Source organism: Microcaecilia unicolor, chromosome 7, assembly GCF_901765095.1.
Source record: "Microcaecilia unicolor chromosome 7, aMicUni1.1, whole genome shotgun sequence".
NCBI classification, from domain to species: domain Eukaryota; kingdom Metazoa; phylum Chordata; class Amphibia; order Gymnophiona; family Siphonopidae; genus Microcaecilia; species Microcaecilia unicolor.
In genome coordinates this window covers 57,659,001-57,677,781 of record NC_044037.1, presented here as the reverse complement: position 1 = coordinate 57,677,781, position 18,781 = coordinate 57,659,001, and the positions used below count along the sequence as shown (strand labels likewise).

Sequence of the window (18,781 nt, the reverse complement as noted above, 5' to 3'; positions counted from 1 at the left end):
GTGCAGACTCATGTGGCTCCCTGCGGCCTGACTCAGAATGGAGTGGTGGCTCTCAGACAGCATGCTGCGGCGAGGAATGCCGCTAGCACTCCCCGATTGGTGCCTGGTGGTAACAGATGACAGCCTGAAGGGCTGGGGTGCACATTGCCGGGGAAGATATGCCCAGGGTCTTTGGACACCTGAGGAGTTGGAGTGGTCCATCAATCGCTTGGAGTTGAAAGCGATTTTCCAGGCGCTTCTGGCCTTTGGGCCTACATAAATCGACAAGGCAGCACTCAGTGCAGAGCACTGGCCGCGCAGGCTGCGCGGATTTGTCACTGGGCCGAGCTACATCTGCAGTTTCTGTCAGCAGCTCACATTGCAGGTCAGAGCAACGTGCAAGCTGATTATCAAAGCAGGCATCAAATTGACCCAGCGGAGTGGGAACTGGCAGAAGAAGTGTTTCTTCAGATCTGTGCCAAGTGGGGGACGCCCGTAGCGGATCTTATGGCCTCAAGCGCAAATGCCAAAGTCCCGTGCTTTTACAACAGACGGAGAGATCCTCGCTCGGCGGGGTTGAATGCCTTGGCTCAACCCTGGCCTCAGGGCCTCCTGTATGTGTTCCCTCTGTGGCCCTTGATAGGGCGAGTACTCCTGCGGATTCGGCTACATCAAGGAGAGGTGGTTCTCATTGCCCCGGATTGCCCCAGGAGGCCGTGGTATGCGGACCTCCGGCGGATGCTGGTAGAGGATCCCCTTCCTTTGCCTCTGGTACCGAATCTGTTGTCACAGGGACCGATGACCATGAAGGACGCCTGCCACTTTGGTCTTAAGGCATGGCTATTGAGAGGGCGCAAATGAGAGACAAGGGCTGTTCCAACAAGGTAATCTCCACTCTCCTACAGACTCGCAAGCGTTCCACTTCCATGGCTTATGCCAGGGTTTGGGCGCCAATTTGAGGCTTGGTGTGCTTCTAAAGCGATCACACCCATGTGGGCTTCTGTCTCGCCGATACTTGACTTTTTGCAGGATGGTTTACAAAAAGGCCTTGCCTATAATTCCCTGCGTGTTCAAGTGGCAGTCTTAGCATGTTTTCGAGGGAAGGTCGCTGGCCTCTCTCTGGCTGCTTATCCGGATGTGGCACGGTTTCTTAGAGGGGTGCTTCGGCTCTGTCCTCCCGTGTGGGCTCCGTGTCCAGCCTGGAACCTGTGGTTAGTTTTAAAGGCCCTTCAGTGTTCGCCCTTCGAGCCGCTAAGGCGAGCTTCAGAGATGGATGTGACCCTAAAGACGGTCTTTTTGTTGGCCACTACTTCGGCGAGACGGGTGTCTGAGCTCCAGGCGCTGTCCTGTCGAGACCCATTTCTGCAATTCTCAGAGTCCGGAGTTATGGTACGTATGGTGCCTTCCTTCCTGCCAAAGGTGGTTTCAGCGTTTCCCCTAAACCAGCCTATTTTCCTGCCTTCCTTTTCCAGAGAAGAGTTTCCGGAAGCCTTTGGGCAATTGCACCTCATAGATGTGTGAAGGGCTCTGTTGCAGTATCTGCGCATGTCAAATGCTTTTAGGACCTCTGATCATCTTTTTGTCTTGTTGTCAGGTCCGCGCAGAGGGTCTCCAGCGTCTTAAGGCCACTATAGCCCATTGGCCCAAAGAAGCTATTTTTTCATCCTATCTGCTGTCAGGCCGGCCTCTGCCTGAAGCCTTTAAGGCACATTCCACAAGAGTGATTTCTTCTTCTTGGGCTGAAACTGGAGCACTCTCTCTTCAAGAGATATGCAGTGCAGCGACATGGGCTTCTAAGCTCTCTTTTGCCCGACATTACAGGCTGGATGTGGCTGCCATGAGTGATGCGCATTTTGGAGCACAAGTGCTGGCGCGTGGTGTTGCTTGTTCCCACCTTATATAGGGATTGCTCTGATACATCCCATACGTAATGGATTCATATGCTTGATGACAAGGAAGGGAAAATTAGGTTCTTACCCTGGTAATTTTCTTTCCTTTAGTCATAGCAGATGAATCCATGAGCCCTCCCTCAGTGATTCATTGTGTGATTGATGTTGTTTTATGTTCAGCTTTTCCTGTAGATATGTTCCCTCATTGGGAGAAGTTGGAAAACAGTCTTCAGGATTTCTGTTCTGTTACAAGAGGTTAAGTTTGTCCCTCCTTTGAATTACTGCTCCTGTTTTGGGGCGTTCATCCACTGTGAGGAAAGTTCATGTTATGCTACTTTGCGGTGTTACACTGCTTTGGAAGCTTCAAATACTGAAGAGGCAGATGAAGCTAGCTGGCCATGAGGCACTATGGTTTTTCAGTGCTCTCTATCTGCCCCTGCTGGTTGATGGACACAACCCATACGTAATGGATTCATCTGCTATGACTAAAGGAAAGAAAATTACCAAGGTAAGAACCTAATTTTCCCGTAACCTCTGGTTCCTGGGTTTGCATTTGATGTCTAGCATGTAGTCCGGTGACATGCCGAACAGTATTTTGAAGATGATTGTGCTGGTTTTAAAAAACAGTCTGGCCTTGATCGGGAGCCAGTGTAGCATTATGAGTAGTGGGGTTGCGCTATCATATTTTGACTTTTTGAATATAAATCTCGCTGCTGTGTTTTGGACAGACTTAAATGATCGTAGTAGGTTTTCTTTGTGTTTCGATTGTGTAAGATTATTGATCTATTATGAGGTTTTGGTAAGTAGTGGGATTGTGCTGGCTGGATAAAACCAGGAGTTTGGTTTTGTCTCAGTTCAGTTTAAGTTTTATAGTTGTGGCCCAGTTTTCTATGAGGTCGAGTCCTTTTTTGGCCTTATCCAGTATCTCTGTGATGCTGTTGAAAGTTATGTAGATGGTGACATCGTCTACGTGTGTGAATGGGTTTAAACCCATTTTTTCCAGTTTCTTGCCAAGTGGAGCCATCAGGACATTGAATAATATTGATGGGTCGAAGGTGCTTGACATATTGAATTGTAGGATTGACTGCCCTTGGCTTATTATTCTTCTGAATTTTGTGATCAGGGTGGTTATGACTGTTTCAGTGCTATAGCATGGTCTGAAGCCTGATTGAGAGCTGTGAAGGACTGAGTAGTGGATTTGGTATTCCATTAATTGTTGTGCTACTAGTTCCTCCATTGTTTTTGTCAGCAGTGGTGTTGATGCCACTGGTCTGTAATTAGTGAGTTCACTGATCTTTCTGGTGGCATCTTTAGGGATTGGAGTGAGTATGATGTCCTTGTCAGAAGGGAAATGGCCTTTCGAGAACATGTATTCTAAGTGTTCAGTTAAGTGTTTGATGGGTTTTCCATCATGTAGTTTGGGCAGCTGTTTAGTAGGCAATTGGTGTGTGCATATTTTGTCAGTAACTGAGCTGGTTGTTGGTATCTTAAAGGAGGAACAGATTCTGTCTGCCTTGATTTGGTCCTCTTTGTGATATGTATGTATATATATCGTTATTTCTACCTAGAAGTCACAAATAGGGCTTCTAAAATACCCCCCATAATCTAGAATTGCAGAAAGCATTGTGGCACATGGCCCCCAGGTAAAGGACTCTAATTGTGATGACTATTTTAGATGAGTTAAAAGTGGATTCAGAAAACAGGGGGAAACCCCAGGGAATGGCAAATTAAAGGCTTTTAGTGTTAGATCTGTGCTCCTATTCCAGTTGAGCTGGAAGTCTAAAGGACCAAGCAGGCAATAGCATGTATCAAAACTGCACAATAATTAGACTGTATTACAATCATGCCAGCATGTATTAAATAAAGATTGAAGTCTCACCCTCATATTTATGTCAGCAGTGGTCATTTTCTTTAAAAATAAAAAAATATAGATCATGGGACGGGACCAGCTGTGTACTTTCCACTTCAGCTGCAGTGGGGCAAAAGAAGCAAACAAATTCCTGGTCAGTGACCAGACAGAAAATCACCACTGTGCATGAGGCTGTATCAGCCAAAGCACTTAAATACCTTATGCTTCTGAAAAAGACCTAGTTCATTGTTCTAAAATTCCTTGTTTCTATAAGCAGGAAGAGGAGAAGACATTTTGCTGAATGATTCCTTAGTGCTCTCTCCTTCACAGGACAAGCAATTCCAGATTGCTAAAGAAATAAGTTCTGTCTCTCTAAACGATGTGCAAGAACAGACCATTCAGAGGAAAGAATCTGTTCAGTCATCCGAACAGGTAAGGGAACTGCCTGAATAATGACTGACTTAAAAGTGTTCTTTTCAAAGTGCTGTAGTCATGCTTGGTGCAATTCTAAATAACTAAACTGGCAAACACATACATTGAACTGTACCATGGTATACGCATATTGAGGGGTGCAATTCTAGAGTTTCTGTAGACATAACAGTCTTGTAAAGATAGGACTATAAAACCTTCACAGAACTATATAATTTATGGCTTATCGCTCTTCATTTACCTACAAATTTTGATACATGTTTGAACAGTGAACTGTAACACGGACATTTATATTTTACCTTTCTCAGTATTTGGAATGAGAATTAAAATGGATGAGTTACTTGGTATGCTTGCATAGCAAGCATATCCCATTGAATGTTTGTTGACGTGGTACCGAAATGTGTCACATGAATGAGCACTGTTTGATTAGATGTTTGTCAGCAAGACAATAACATCAATGAATATGTTTGTGGTGAGACATGGGCGAGAGGGGCTGGCTGTTAAACTGAGTATAGGATTTGTTAGAACTGAATAGGAAGATAATTAGGCCTGATGTAACCTACCAGCAAAGGTGGTAGAGGGCAGTGCTATAACAGAATTCAAATATGGTTGGGAGAGAGATAAGAGGGTAGAAGTTGGAATGGGGTTGAGAGACTAGGTAAAAGACATTGAGGCGTATTTTTAAAGCACTTAGTCTTACAAAGTTCCATAGTAACCTATGGAACATTTTGAGTCTAAGTGCTTTGAAAATGAGCCCCATTGTGTGGGAAGAAAGCAGGGGTTAGTTTAAGGATGGGATTTCATATTGTCATGTGCTTACAGTAGTAGAGAATCAGAAAGGAAGACTAGGATCTAGACAGACCACATGGGCCGATTAGTCTTTATCAACCATCGTCTACTACAGGTGTTTTAGAAATTTGATATGCTACATTGTGTGAAAATGAGTCAGTGGTACCAGAAGTAAGTGTTGTTGGTTATGTGAGAATGTTTGGCAAGCCTCTAGGAGAATGTTTGAGAACCCCGTATCTGTCTTGTGGAGGGGACATTTTGTCATGACCTATGAGAGGAATACTTTCAAGCCCGGTCAATACATAAGACAGCACAAGAGACATTTTATTTCTACTCCTTTACAGGGATCTCAGCTTATAGAATTTAAATTTTGTAATATGTTATCGTACACCTATGTTTCCAGTGGGTGCATGCTACAAATCATGTGAAAATTATTTTTAATGTTTTTAATTTGCAGCACTTGATTGAGTTTGAAAAGAAAGAGAGAGTTATTTCTTCAGAACCATTTTCATTTTGCTTTAGTTTCTACAGAGCAGAAAGTATAAGGGAGAATAACAAAGCAGTCTGTAACAGAAATGTCTAAAAAGCATGCTGGCAAACTATATAAATTGTATTTCGTTTAATGTGCAACCTGTCTCTTCGAGTATATATGAACATCTCTTTCCAAGCCAGCTCACTTTGTTTTTATTCTATTTTTTTTTTAATTCCTGCTCTCTGCAGGAATTTGAACAGATCTCTGTACAGAGTAAAGTGACACTTCAGAGCTCTGAGCAGGTAAGAATGGCAGCCTCTGTTCTGTTCTTTCAAGGCATTGCGGATTATTATTTATTTCTTGGCATGGAGTTAAACGCTCCTTTAAAATTATTATGTTATTATGGATGGTGTAACCACTATAGTAATTGGTTTACACAGTATTACATTCGGTGTCATTTCTCAAATTGAAAATCTTACAAGAAGGATTTGATTCACAAAGCTTTTCTCACTTCCCAGCAAGACCTACTGCAAGCATTTTTTTTCCAGTGATGGAGATAGGAAAATCCTTTAGTATTTCTTGTCCAAGGTGTGGGTTCTAGTTTAATATGCTTGTTCTTCAAATACAGTAAAACAAAACAGAGCATATTCAATTGCCCAGAAAATATGGCAGTTATTGGATTTTACATTAGGAAGTGCTTTGTTGCACTTACAACATGTTGAGATTCTTTATTACTGGAAAAATCATTTTTTTCTTGTATTTTTTCCAGTCTTTCATGTTCTAGATTGTTAATTTTTCAGTTTAACTGCTTCATATCAACTTTATTATGTATTCAAATCTTTCTAAAACTTCTTGATTAAAATGCCCAAGTTGGACTTTGGACGTTTTGCGCTAAATGTCCCAAATCCGAATAGGAAATATAGCCATTTTCGAAACAGCAAAACATCTATCTTTTTTCAAAAATAGCAACATGCTAGATGGTTTTGTGCTCTGTGCGTTTATCATTTTGGTCCATTAAAAAAAAAAAAAGTCCAAGTGCAAAAAGCACAAAATCAAGCCATTGGGATGTAGGAGGAGCCGACAATCTTAGTAGACTGGCCACACATACATCCCAGAAGAGCAATGGGGCACCCTAGGGGGCACTGCTGTGGACTTTATATAAAAGCTTCCAGGTGCACATCTCACCGTTACCCCTTGTCTTGTCTGCTGAGCCCTCCAAAATCCACCCAAAACCTACTACCCCTAACTGTACACCACTACAGTAGCCCTTATGGGTGAAGGGGTCACCTATATGTGGGTACAGTAGGTTTATGGTAAGTTTTGGAGGGCTCACACTTTCTTCCACAAGGTATGAAAGGCAGAGTGAGATATGGGCCTGGGTCCCCTTCTCTACAGTCCACTGCACCGACCACTACTGTATTCCAGGGACCTGCTTGCTGCTGTAATAGAATTGCTATAACATCTGAAGCTGTGATAGAGGTTGGCGTTGGCAAGTACTATTTTTATTCACTTATTTTGAGGGGTAGGAGAGGGGGGGGGGGGGAGTAAGGGGGTTTCATCTTTGATTCCCTCCAGTGGTCAACCGGTCATTTATGGCACCTTTTGTACCTTATTCATTCTAGAAACAGGTCTGGATCAAAACATTGAAGTTTTAGCCCTAGACGTTTTTGTTTTGTTCCATTATGGCTATAAAATGTCCAAATGTAACGAACACCCTAAGCCCGGTTTCACTCAGACACATGCACATGTTTGTTACTTCCCATCTGCCTTTAAAACTTGCAGGAGCCGCCTCTTGTTTGTAAAAGAAGGCAAAGCTGGTAGTTCAGTCTGAAAAATTGACAAGAAATCCCCTACTCAAAACCTTCAGTGCTGCCCCTGACTTAGCAAAATCTTTTCAGCATTAGAGGCCATAATTTTCTTCTGTGCATTGCAGCGCTTCTGTCTGAGCATTCCAAAGGAATACATACAGGCCTCATTAACATCCATTTTAATACATTTCAATACAATTTGTGGTCATCTTTACTGCACACGTTAATACCCGTGCTCAAGCCCTCTTGAGTATTTGGAGCACAATAACGTGCACGTAAACCCAGCGTTCACCACATGTTTATGCTTGTGGTAGCTTTAAGCCTAGGCCCGTTGTCTTGTAAATACTTTATAAGTATTAGGAAAATGGTGATCCCATAGCTTCATGTGAAAGGACAGGTTGATCTGATCGTGAAAGTTCAGTAGTGCAATGGGAGTTAAAACAGAGCCAGAAATCTTGCGTGCACTTCCTCTATTGTATCCAAATGTATCTCATGCATATTCATCAGGTATATCCTGAAAACCCATTTGATACAAGGCCCTTCAGGATTAACACAGTAAATGACAGATGAAGACCAGCATGGTACATTCAGTCTGTCCAGAAAGGTAGTCTGGGGTTGACCCTATGACTCTGTGTGATTTCTCCCCCTTTCCATATCATCATGCTGATCAATCCATAGACTGTTGGGTTGTGTCCATCTACCAGCAGGTGGAGATAGAGAGCAATCCTTTTGCCTCCCTATATGTGGTCATGTGCTGCCGGAAACTCCTCAGTATGTTCTCTATCTCAGCAGGTGGTGGTCACACACAGCAGCAGCTCTGGCTAGGCCTCCAAGCCTAATTTTTAGGTTTTGTTGAGTACCTGGGGTTGAGGGCTCTTCTTGAGCAAGTGCAAACCTGGTGGTGCCAGGTCCCTCCTTTTCTCCCCCCTCCCGCTGGCTCCGTTAAAAAAAAAAAAAAAAAAAAAAATTTTGAACGTCTTTAAGGGCGTTTATTGCAGCTACTCACTGGGACACCAGGTCGTTACAGCTCGGAGCGAGAAGCAGGTAATTTTTACCTTTTTATAGCGGGCAGGGGGTTCCCCGATTGATCTCCACGTGGCCTATGGCGTCAGAGGGCGAGGGCGCGAAGAATCGCTCCCCGGACCGCGTGTGCGCTTCTAACGGGGATGCGGGGGTTTTAAAATCTGATTCGCCCTTGTTGGGTGTCAGTTTGGAGGCCGGTCAGTGTCCCGGGTCTTCCTCCGGCGTGGCGGTTTTTCCCGCCATAAACGCCCATCCCCCGCTGCTCGCCTCCGCCATCTTGGCCGGCCACTCTGCTCGGACGGCTTCTTCTTGGGCCGCCCTTGAGCTGGGAGACGTTCATGCCATGGCCGCCCTTGATTTGGGCAACGGCAAAAAAGCGGCTAAAGTTAAGCGCCGTTCTTCCCGCGCGGCTCCTTCGCGGAGTGTCGCGCCGGACGCCATCTTGGACGCGCAGCATGGTTCTCCCCCGCTCTTGAGCGCCGGTTGAGGGTGCGTCTAGGGCTGTGGCCCAAGCTGCTGAAGTGCACAGTCTGGGGGGTTTCTCCCCCGAGTTTATTTTGCTGCTGCATCAGGCCTTTCTTATGCAAAACGCTGCCCCTTCTCCCTTGTCCGATAAAGGGGTTGAGGCCCCCGGAGGTAAACGCCCTCGGGTGGATGCCCAGGCCTTAGCGGACGCTGTTTCCTCTGATGTAGATGAGGGCAGCGTATCTGAGTTCTCCCAACGGTCCTTTGGGGATTCCTTGGAGGAGACTGATTCCCGCTCGGATGGAGCGGATGACCCCTCTGCAGCACGGATCTTTCGCTCAGAGGATTTGCCCAACCTGTTAATGCAGGCCATGAGCATTTTGAAGATTTCCTCTCCAGAGGACGTCTCTCCCTCAGCCCCTGTTGGCTCCGCCATTATGCTGGGGACGAAGCGCCCGCCTAGAACCTTCCACGTGCATGATGCCATGCACACCTTAATTTCGGCTCAATGGGATGTCCCGGAAGCGAGCCTCAAAGTGGCTAGGGCTATGTCCCGCCTCTATCCTTTGCCTGAAAGTGAGCGTGAGGCCTTTGTTTGGCCTACCGTGGATTCTTTAATCACTGCGGTGACTAAGAAAACAGCATTGCCGGTGGAAGGTGGCACGGCACTAAAGGACGCCCAAGACAGAAGATTGGAAGCGGCTTTAAGGTCGTCCTTCGAGGCGGCTGCCTTAAGTTTGCAGGCCTCAGTTTGCGGCTTCTATGTGGCCAGGGCGTGCCTGACGTTGATGCAGCGGGCTTCCCCCTCGGATCCTTCCTTGAGGGCTGACTGGCCGGCCCTGGAATCGGGCTTGGCTTATTTGGCAGACTTACTGTATGATGTCTTGAGAGCCTCGGCTAAAGGCATGGCTCAGACAGTCTCTGCGCGGCGCTGGCTTTGGCTGAAACATTGGTCTGCGGACCACGCCTCTAAGTCCCGCCTGGCTAAGTTGCCTTTTAAAGGCAAGCTGTTCTTTGGGGTCGAGCTGGACAAAATTGTGACTGATCTCGGCACGTCTAAGGGCAAGAGGTTACCAGAGGTCAGGGCTCGGGCCAGTGCTCGCCCCGGGATCTCCAGAGGACGGTTTCAAGAAGCCCGTCGGTACCGCCCGGGCAAGTCGGGCTCCTCTGCCCCCTCTTCCTTCAAAAGGAACTTCTCCCCCAAGCAGCATTCCTTTCGCAGAGACCGCTGTCCCGGAGGTACGCCCTCCGGTCCTCCCCCAGGGTCTCGTACCCAATGACAGGGTCTTGGTCCATGGCCCAGTGCAGATTGGAGGACGGCTGTCCTCGTTTCTGGGCGAGTGGACCAAAGTAACTTCAGACGCTTGGGTGCTGGAAGTCATCAGAGACGGCTACAAGCTAGAGTTCTGCTGACCCTTAAGAGACGGGTTTGTACTCTCTTCCTGCAAGTCTCCGGTCAAAGCTGTGGCAGTGCAGCAGACCTTGGACAACCTGATCCGCCTGGGTGCGGTCGTTCCGGTGCCAGAAAATCAGATTGGCAAGGGACGTTACTCCATTTACTTTGTGGTACCAAAGAAAGGAGGTTCTGTCCGGCCTATCCTCGACCTCAAAGGGGTCAATCGGGCCTTGAAAGTGCGGCACTTTCGCATGGAGACTCTCCGCTCTGTTATAGCGGCAGTGAAGGCAGGAGAGTTCTTGGCTTCCTTGGACATCAAGGAAGCGTACCTGCATATTCCCATCTGGCCTCCTCATCAACGCTTTCTGCGTTTTGCAGTCCTGGGACGACACTTCCAGTTCAGAGCCCTCCCTTTCGGGTTGGCTACTGCTCCGTGGACCTTTTCCAAAGTAATGGTGGTCATCGTGGCCTTCCTGCGAAAGGAAGGAGTACAAGTCCATCCTTATCTGGACGACTGGTTGATCCGAGCCCCCTCTTATGCAGAGTGCGGCAAAGCTGTGGACCGGGTAGTTGCTCTTTTGAGCTCCCTGGGATGGATCATCAACTGGGAGAAGAGCCAGCTGCGCCCGACTCAGTCCCTGGAGTATCTGGGAGTTCGATTCGACACCCAAGTGGGCAGAGTGTTCCTGCCAGACAATCGGATTGTCAAACTTCAGGCTCAGGTGGACCAGTTCCTAGTAGCCTCTCCTCTTCGGGCTTGGGACTATGTGCAGCTGTTGGGCTCTATGACGGCCACGATGGAAGTAGTGCCCTGGGCCAGGGCTCATATGAGACCACTACAACACTCCCTGCTGCAGCGCTGGACTCTGATGTCGGAGGATTATGCTGTGCGCCTTCCCTTGGACCCAGCAGTGCGCAAGGCGCTGAGCTGGTGGATGCAGACAGACAAGTTGTCTGCGGGAATGCCTCTGGTGACCCCGGAGTGGATTGTCGTCACGACGGACGCCTCTTTGTCGGGCTGGGGAGCCCACTGCTTGGGAAGGACAGCGCAGGGGCTCTGGTCTCCTGCAGAGGCAAAGTGGTCTATCAACCTCCTGGAACTCAGAGCCATTCGGTTGGCGCTTTTGGAGTTCATCCCGGTACTGGCGTTGAAGCCAGTACGGGTCCTGTCGGACAATGCCACGGCTGTGGCCTATGTCAACCGCCAGGGAGGTACCAAGAGCGCCCCTCTAGCCAAGGAAGCCATGAAGCTATGCCAGTGGGCGGAAGCGAACCTGGAACAGCTGTCAGCGGCCCACATTGCCGGAGTCATGAATGTCAAGGCGGACTTTCTCAGTCGCCATACCTTGGAGCCCGGAGAGTGGCAGCTATCTGCTCAGGCGTTCTTGGACATCACGAAGCGCTGGGGCCAGCCAAGCCTAGATCTGATGGCGTCATCGGCCAATTGCCAAGTGCTGCGCTTTTTCAGCAGAGGACGGGACCCTCGATCCCTGGGAGTAGATGCTCTTCTCCAACAGTGGCCGACACAAGAGCTTCTCTATGTGTTCCCGCCCTGGCCCATGCTGGGCAGGGTGCTAGACCGGGTGGCAAAGCATCCGGGCCGGATAATCCTGGTGGGTCCGGATTGGCCCAGACGTCCCTGGTATGCGGACTTGATCAGGCTCTCAGTCGACGATCCTCTGCGGCTGCCAGTGGAGCAGGGCCTGTTACATCAGGGTCCCGTGGTGATGGAGGATCCCTCCCCCTTTGGTCTTACGGCCTGGCTATTGAGCGGCAGCGTCTGAGAAAGAAGGGCTTCTCAGACAAGGTCATCGCCACTATGCTGAGAGCGAGGAAGCGCTCTACTTCTACTGCTTACGCCAGGGTTTGGCGTATCTTTGCAGCGTGGTGTGAAGCAGGCTCACTTTCTCCCTTCACTGCTCCAATTTCTTCAGTGTTGGCGTTCCTGCAAGAAGGTCTGGAGAAAGGCCTGTCGCTCAGTTCCCTTAAAGTCCAGGTAGCGGCTCTGGCTTGCTTCAGGGGCCGCCTGAAGGGTGTTTCCCTGGCTTCGCAGCCAGATGTGGTGCGCTTTCTCAAGGGAGTTAATCACCTGCGCCCTCCTCTGCACTCAGTGGTGCCTGTGTGGAATCTCAACCTGGTGCTAAGAGCATTGCAGAAGCCGCCTTTTGAACCCTTGTCGAGGGCATCTCTGAAAGACCTGACGTTGAAAGCAGTCTTTTTGGTGGCTATCACTTCAGCCAGAAGAGTTTCCGAGCTCCAGGCACTCTCATGTCGAGAGCCTTTTCTGCAGTTCACTGAGGCAGGAGTGACTATTCGCACAGTGCCTTCCTTCCTGCCCAAGATTGTTTCTCGCTTCCATGTGAATCAGCAGCTCTGTCTCCCTTCCTTTCGTAGGGAGGACTACCCAGAGGAATACTCTGCTCTCAAATATCTGGATGTGAGACGTGTCATCATCAGATACTTGGAAGTGACCAATGATTTCCGGAAATCGGATCATCTGTTTGTCCTGTTTGCAGGTCCGCGTAAGGGTCTGCAGGCTGCTAAGCCTACAGTGGCAAGATGGGTCAAGGAAGCCATTGCAGCGGCTTATGTGACCGCGGGGAAGGTGCCGCCTATCCAGCTGAAGGCTCACTCCACTAGAGCTCAGGCGGCCTCTATGGCAGAGGCCGGGTCCGTCTCATTGGAAGAGATTTGCAAGGCGGCAACTTGGGCTTCGGCCCATACCTTCTCCAGGCATTACCGCTTGACTGTGGCTGCTCGGGCGGAGGCCCGGTTTGGAGCTTCAGTGTTGCGGTCAGGGATTTCAATGTCCCGCCCTGGGTGAGTACTGCTTCGGTACATCCCACCAGTCTATGGATTGATCAGCATGATGATATGGAAGGTAAAATTATGTATCATACCTGATAATTTTCTTTCCATTAGTCATAGCTGATCAATCCATAGTCCCTCCCAGATATCTGTATTGGTTATATTCTGGTTGCATTTCAGGTTCAAGTTTAGTCTTCAGTTCCTGTTCAGGAGGACTTCGTGTTCAAGTTTTTCAATGGATTCTTCAAGAGTTGAGACGAATTTGTGTTACAGTGAGCTGCTGCATTCCTCTCCCCTCCGTTTTACGGGGCTGGATTGAGACTTAAATTCTGCCGGCGCTCCCTCCCGCTTCGTGCGGCAGTAGGGCAGCTTTGTACCCCTCCCGCTTCGGCGGTGTTAGGGTCAGTCAGCTCCTCCCGCGGTTGCGGTTGCCGGATAAGCCAGATCCCCCCGCATCGGCGGGTGTGGTGTCCCTCCCCCGCTCCGCGGGGATGAGCTGGACGGATTCCCCTCCCCCACTTGCGTGGGGATGAGCTGGGTTAATTCCCCTCCCCCGTTTCGGCGGTGGTGAGCTGGGCAGAGTGTCCCTTTGTGGGTGTAATTCTCTAAGTGCTGAGTCCTGCGGATGGAGCTTGGATATCGACATACTGAGGAGTTTCCGGCAGCACATGACCACAAATAGGGAGGCAAAAGGATTGCTCTCTATCTCCACCTGCTGGTAGATGGACACAACCCACCAGTCTATGGATTGATCAGCTATGATTAATGGAAAGAAAATTATCAGGTATGGTACATAATTTTACCTTGTCTTTAGGGCACTTGTAACTAATGTGCAGTTCAGTCTACGTCCCCCCCCCCCCCCCCCCATATGCCTCTTTAAAAGTGTAAAAGCTATTTTAAGATGAGGGAAATGCCCTATACTTTTATTCCATTTCATACCATATAGGGCAGCTCTGTGTTTATCCCATGCCTTTTTGAATTCTCTCAATGTTTTCAACCTCACAACTCCTGGGAAAGAGCATTCCAGTCATCCTAACAGGTTTCGTTCCAGGCTTCTTAAATTTTCAGCATTTTTTCCAGTGTTCATTGCTGTTACGTAGAAGCCAACCTTGAACCTATGACCTTCAGGTTGGAAGACTGCCACTTTCCAGGAGGAGGTACTCTGCCTCTTGAAGGTTGGCACCCTGATTATAGACCTTCCAATTAGAAATAGAACAATGTCTTCACGAACATACCTCAATTTATACCTCCCCAACTGCAAAGGTATCAAATACAAAACATACTATGCATCCAGTTTCTCCTTCCTGAGTAGTCAACTTTGGAATGCTCTCCCAAGGCCCATCTGAGCAATTAACAACTATTTACCTTTCAGGAAAATGTTAAAGTCCCATTTTTTCAAGCAAGCTTACCCTAGTGGACAAACTTAATTCTACCAGCCCACCTACGATACTCCTGCTATGACATCGACACTAACTTTGACCCCAATGACACATTTGACCTTATTCTCAAATCCCCTTATACTTAATCCCTTATCTTCTCCCCTCCATCCTTTTACTATTTCCCTCCCAATCTCCTTCCCTTTTACCTATCCTATCCTTGTCTACCTTCCCTATTCCAACTCGTATACTCCTGGGCACTGTTGCCACTGTGTTTTTCTCAGTTCGTAATATTCTTTTCACATGTCCTTTGTAATACTTTTTCACTATGTAAGTAGTTATGATCATCACAGTTGATAATACTCTTCCTACATTTTCTTGTTTTACTTTATTTTCTACCATGTAAGATGCTTTCTTTTACAATGTAAGCCACACTGAACCTGCTGAATGTGGGAAAGCGCGGGGTACAAATGTAATAAATATACAAACAGTAGTATATAGTATTATTTGTGCGCTGCAAGGGTACATCAGACTATAACTAAGAAGAGGCCCAAGTACAATATTCATAAGGAGCTGGGAAAACAGATGAAAAGATAGAAAGCTAAATAATGTAGGATGATATTACTTCATTATACAAATACCCTGCTTTAGCACAACCATTTGAGAGCTCCAAAATTCTCCCAACCCTGTTATCCAAGAAAAACTGAGAGAGTTAATAATAAAATTTGTAACCATTATTTTGAAGACTAAGGACACATTTACAAGAATATTAGATATACTTGGCCCCCAGTGAAAGAATCTCTTGGTGCATACCCAGGGTATGTGCTTATGTATTTGTATCTATGTTTTAGTGCTTCACTGTGTGCTTTCCTGTTCCATATTGCAGTTCTTTTCTAAGTCTGTTTGTTTTTGTTACTTTTTATATTGTAAATCAATCTATAGTATTACATATTGGGAAAAATTTGAACCTTCCCACCATAAACAAAGCATCTTAATTACAGAAATAGTCACTTTGAGCAGCACTGGTGGATGGCTAGAGTTGTCTGAAATATCTCTGATACAGCACCTAAGAGTCACATCTGTAAATTAGTGTGGACAGTACTACTGCTTGGTACACTGGAGGTCACTTTTGAAGTTTTGCAGAGCATTTACACGGGTAAATGGAGAAATTAGTTCTGACTACTTTACCCATAAAGAAACTCCCTCTAAGTGCTTCCACACTCTTATACTTGCTAGGTGAACTCCTAGTGATTATGATGTGCATTTCAGTTTCTTATTAGAAACAGAAATGGAGAAAAATGATAGGAGATGAAGATCATATGGCCTATTCAGTTTGCTCATCCATAAAATGTACTATCTCTTTTTCTCCTTTAGAGATCCTAGGTGCTTGTCCCACGCTTTCTTAAATTCATATACAGTCTTTGTCTCCATCACCTCCACTGGGAGGCTATTTCACTCATCCATCACCCTTTCAGTAAAGTACTCCTTAGATTATCTCCTTTCACCTTCATACTATGCTCCCTCATTCCAGAGTTTTATTTCAATTGAAAGAGACTCTCCTCCTGTTCATTTAGACCATGGGAATATTTTTTTATTAATTTTAATTTCTTTATTAAGTTTTCAAAATTTACAAGATAATACTTATAAATCGGAAATACAGCGAAGTAATTACAGAGATAGCATTATTCATCAATACCCAAAAAGGAAAAAATGTTAATCTCCACAACTAATATTGCTTTCTCTGAAAATAGGTAAAATAAACATAAAGAGAAGAAATAAATCGCTTTCTTAGACCACAATCAATATGGGGAGAGGAGACATCTAGTTAAAGGAGAAACATAAAAGTAGTACATTAACGTAAATGGCCTGGCTCGTATACCCCCAGCTTTATATACTATTTCTTAATACTCATCAATCACTATCTGGACAGTTTCTTACTATCTATAAACGTTTTAAGCTGACCTGGTTCAAAAAAGATGTACTTATTTCCCAGGTATTTAATACAGCATTTGCATGGATAAGCCAATACAAAAGAAGCTCCCATTGCTTTAACCTCCTCTCTGTAAGCAAGAAATGCTTTTCTACGGTCTTGTGTGGATCTAACCACGTCTGGAAAGATCCAGATTTTATGACCACAAAATTCTTTATTTGAGTTCTTAAAGTCTTAATAAAGCATTCATATCCTGCTTGAAAACAAATGACACCAAAAGCGTCCTTCGAGTTGATACTTCTGATATAGATTCCTCCAACAGTGCTGATAAGTCTTGTAAATTCAGTTCAGGTGTCTGTATCTTTTCTGTTGGATTCGCCTTGGATTGTTTAGATTCAGGTAAATAATAAATGTTATTTATCGGTGGAATTGTAGATTGAGGATAAGCCAAAACTTCCATCAAATATTTTTTCAAGAAATCAATCGGGGCGATTCCAGGTGAAACAGGGAAATTTAAAATCCATAGATTCAGATGTCTATTATAGTTTTCAAGAGTTTCTAATTTTAAGGAAACCTTGATTTTATCTTTTATCAGAGTATCTGTTACTGCTTTCAGAGATGAGATTTCAATTTTTTGAATAGACAAATCTGTTTTTACATCCTCATGAGCTAACGTTAAAGCATCTATTTTATTTACCAGCAAAGCCATAACTTGAGAGGTTTTTGTAGCCAGAGTCGTTAGTTGTTGGATGGCTGACCAAATGGATTGTAGAGTTACCGCTTGGGGAACCACATGTTCCATGATTGTAACGTCTGCTTCCTGGGGCAGAGTACCTCCGTCTGAGGGCCTCCGGTCACCAACTTCCGGTTCCTTCGCGTCCTCAATACTTGACTGCAGGATTGCAGGGCAAAGCGGAGGATTAAGGTCCGGTGGGGATAATGATGTCTCTACCCCTAATGGAGATGTCGCTCCTTCAACATATCCAAATGCGGGGTCCCTCTCACCGGTATTCGCTGGGGTGCTGGAGACATAACGCAGAAGCGTTTGCTGACCGGGGGCAGGTAATCGGGCTGGCGGTAGTAAACCCTTTACCACCCCCTTCCTCTTAGTGTGCGGCATATGGAAAAGCAAAATAAGGTTAAACAGCAGAGTTTCAGCTCATGCTAACCGCGGAGTCTCCAGCTCGAGCCGCCATCTTGACTCCTCCCCCTCCATGGGAATATTTTAAATGTCTATCATATCTCCCCTCCCACCTTCCAATGTATAAGTATTGAGATCTTTAAATCTGTCTCCATAAGTTTTATGATGATCAATGACCATTTTAGAATCTGCCCTCTGGACCAACTTCATCCTCTTTCTATTTTTTTGAAGGCGCGGTCTCCAGAATTGCATACAGTACTCCAAACAAGATCTTGCCAGAGACTTATTCAGAGGCATTATCATGTCCTTTTTCCTGCTGATCATTCCTCTCCCTATGTACCCAAGCATCCTTTTGGCCTTTTTCTGTTACCTTTTCTACCTGTTTGGCTATCTTAAGGTCATCAGATATGACTACTTTACCCATAAAGAAACTCCCTCCAAGTCCTGCTCTTCTGTCTCCATTATATCAAATCTTTTTCATGCATATTCTTTGTGGATATCCTGAAAACCTGACTGTCAAGGGGTACTCCAGGACTGGATTTGGGAAACACTACCCTATACTGTACCTCTCCCTCAGATTTTTGCATCCCAAATGCATGACCCTGCATTTTTTAAGATTACTGGGGGAAGTTATCAAAGTGGGCTTTTGTTAAGATAGGTTATTTGACACAAGTTATGCTGTTTTAGCACAGGGTCCAATTTTGTGCAAAGTAGCATGACTTGTGGTATAATAACCCATATTTGGACCATTTTTTTAAGCTGTGAAACCTAGTGACTGAACCGTATACTTTGCTACTGGGTTGCTATGTGTGTGGCCCCCTAGTAATGCCTTGCTAAAGTGGTAGCCATAGGTGCCAGCTGTGTGGATGCTTGAGCACCCCCAATATTGAGCAAACTCCTTGACTGGGGGGGGGGGGGGGGGGGAGAATAATGTCTGTTGTGTTTAGCACTTCCAATCATTTTTAAAAGTTGGTTCCTATGATTGTAGCTTGTGATTCGACTTGGTTGATCATGCCCTCCTTCAGAACTTTCATGCTTGAGTTCTTTCAGTACCCTTGGATGTATGCCATCCGATCCAGGTGATTTACTACTCTTTAATTTGTCAATTTGACTCAGTACATCTTCTAGGTTCACTGAAATTTCTTTCAGTTCTTTTTCATCATCACCGTTGAAAACCATTTCTGCTACAGGCAGATCTCTTACATCTTCTGTGAAGACCAAAGCAAAGAATTCATTCAGTTTCTCCACTATGGCCTTGTCCTCCCTGAGCGCCCTTTTTGCTCCTTTGTAATGTTTTTATTTACCTCTTCTTATAGACCTCTTTCTGACTCCGTCACACGGGGGACTAAAGGTACTTAGTTCATATATCAGGTTCTGTATAGTTTCTCTAACCTCCATTGTCACCCAATCATAAGGGGGTCTGTTCT

The 18,781-nt window shown here is 46.0% G+C and overlaps 1 protein-coding gene across 1 annotated transcript in view; it reads left to right on the top strand.

Annotated features, from left to right (window-relative positions):
• POF1B (POF1B actin binding protein) overlaps nucleotides 1–18,781 on the top strand; it is a 193,265-nt gene that overhangs the window by 89,502 nt on the left and 84,982 nt on the right. The window contains exons 4-5 of the mRNA XM_030209028.1: nucleotides 4,048–4,149; nucleotides 5,656–5,709. Of these exons, the coding sequence (XP_030064888.1) occupies nucleotides 4,048–4,149; nucleotides 5,656–5,709 (156 nt within the window). The remainder of the gene's footprint in view (nucleotides 1–4,047; nucleotides 4,150–5,655; nucleotides 5,710–18,781) is intronic.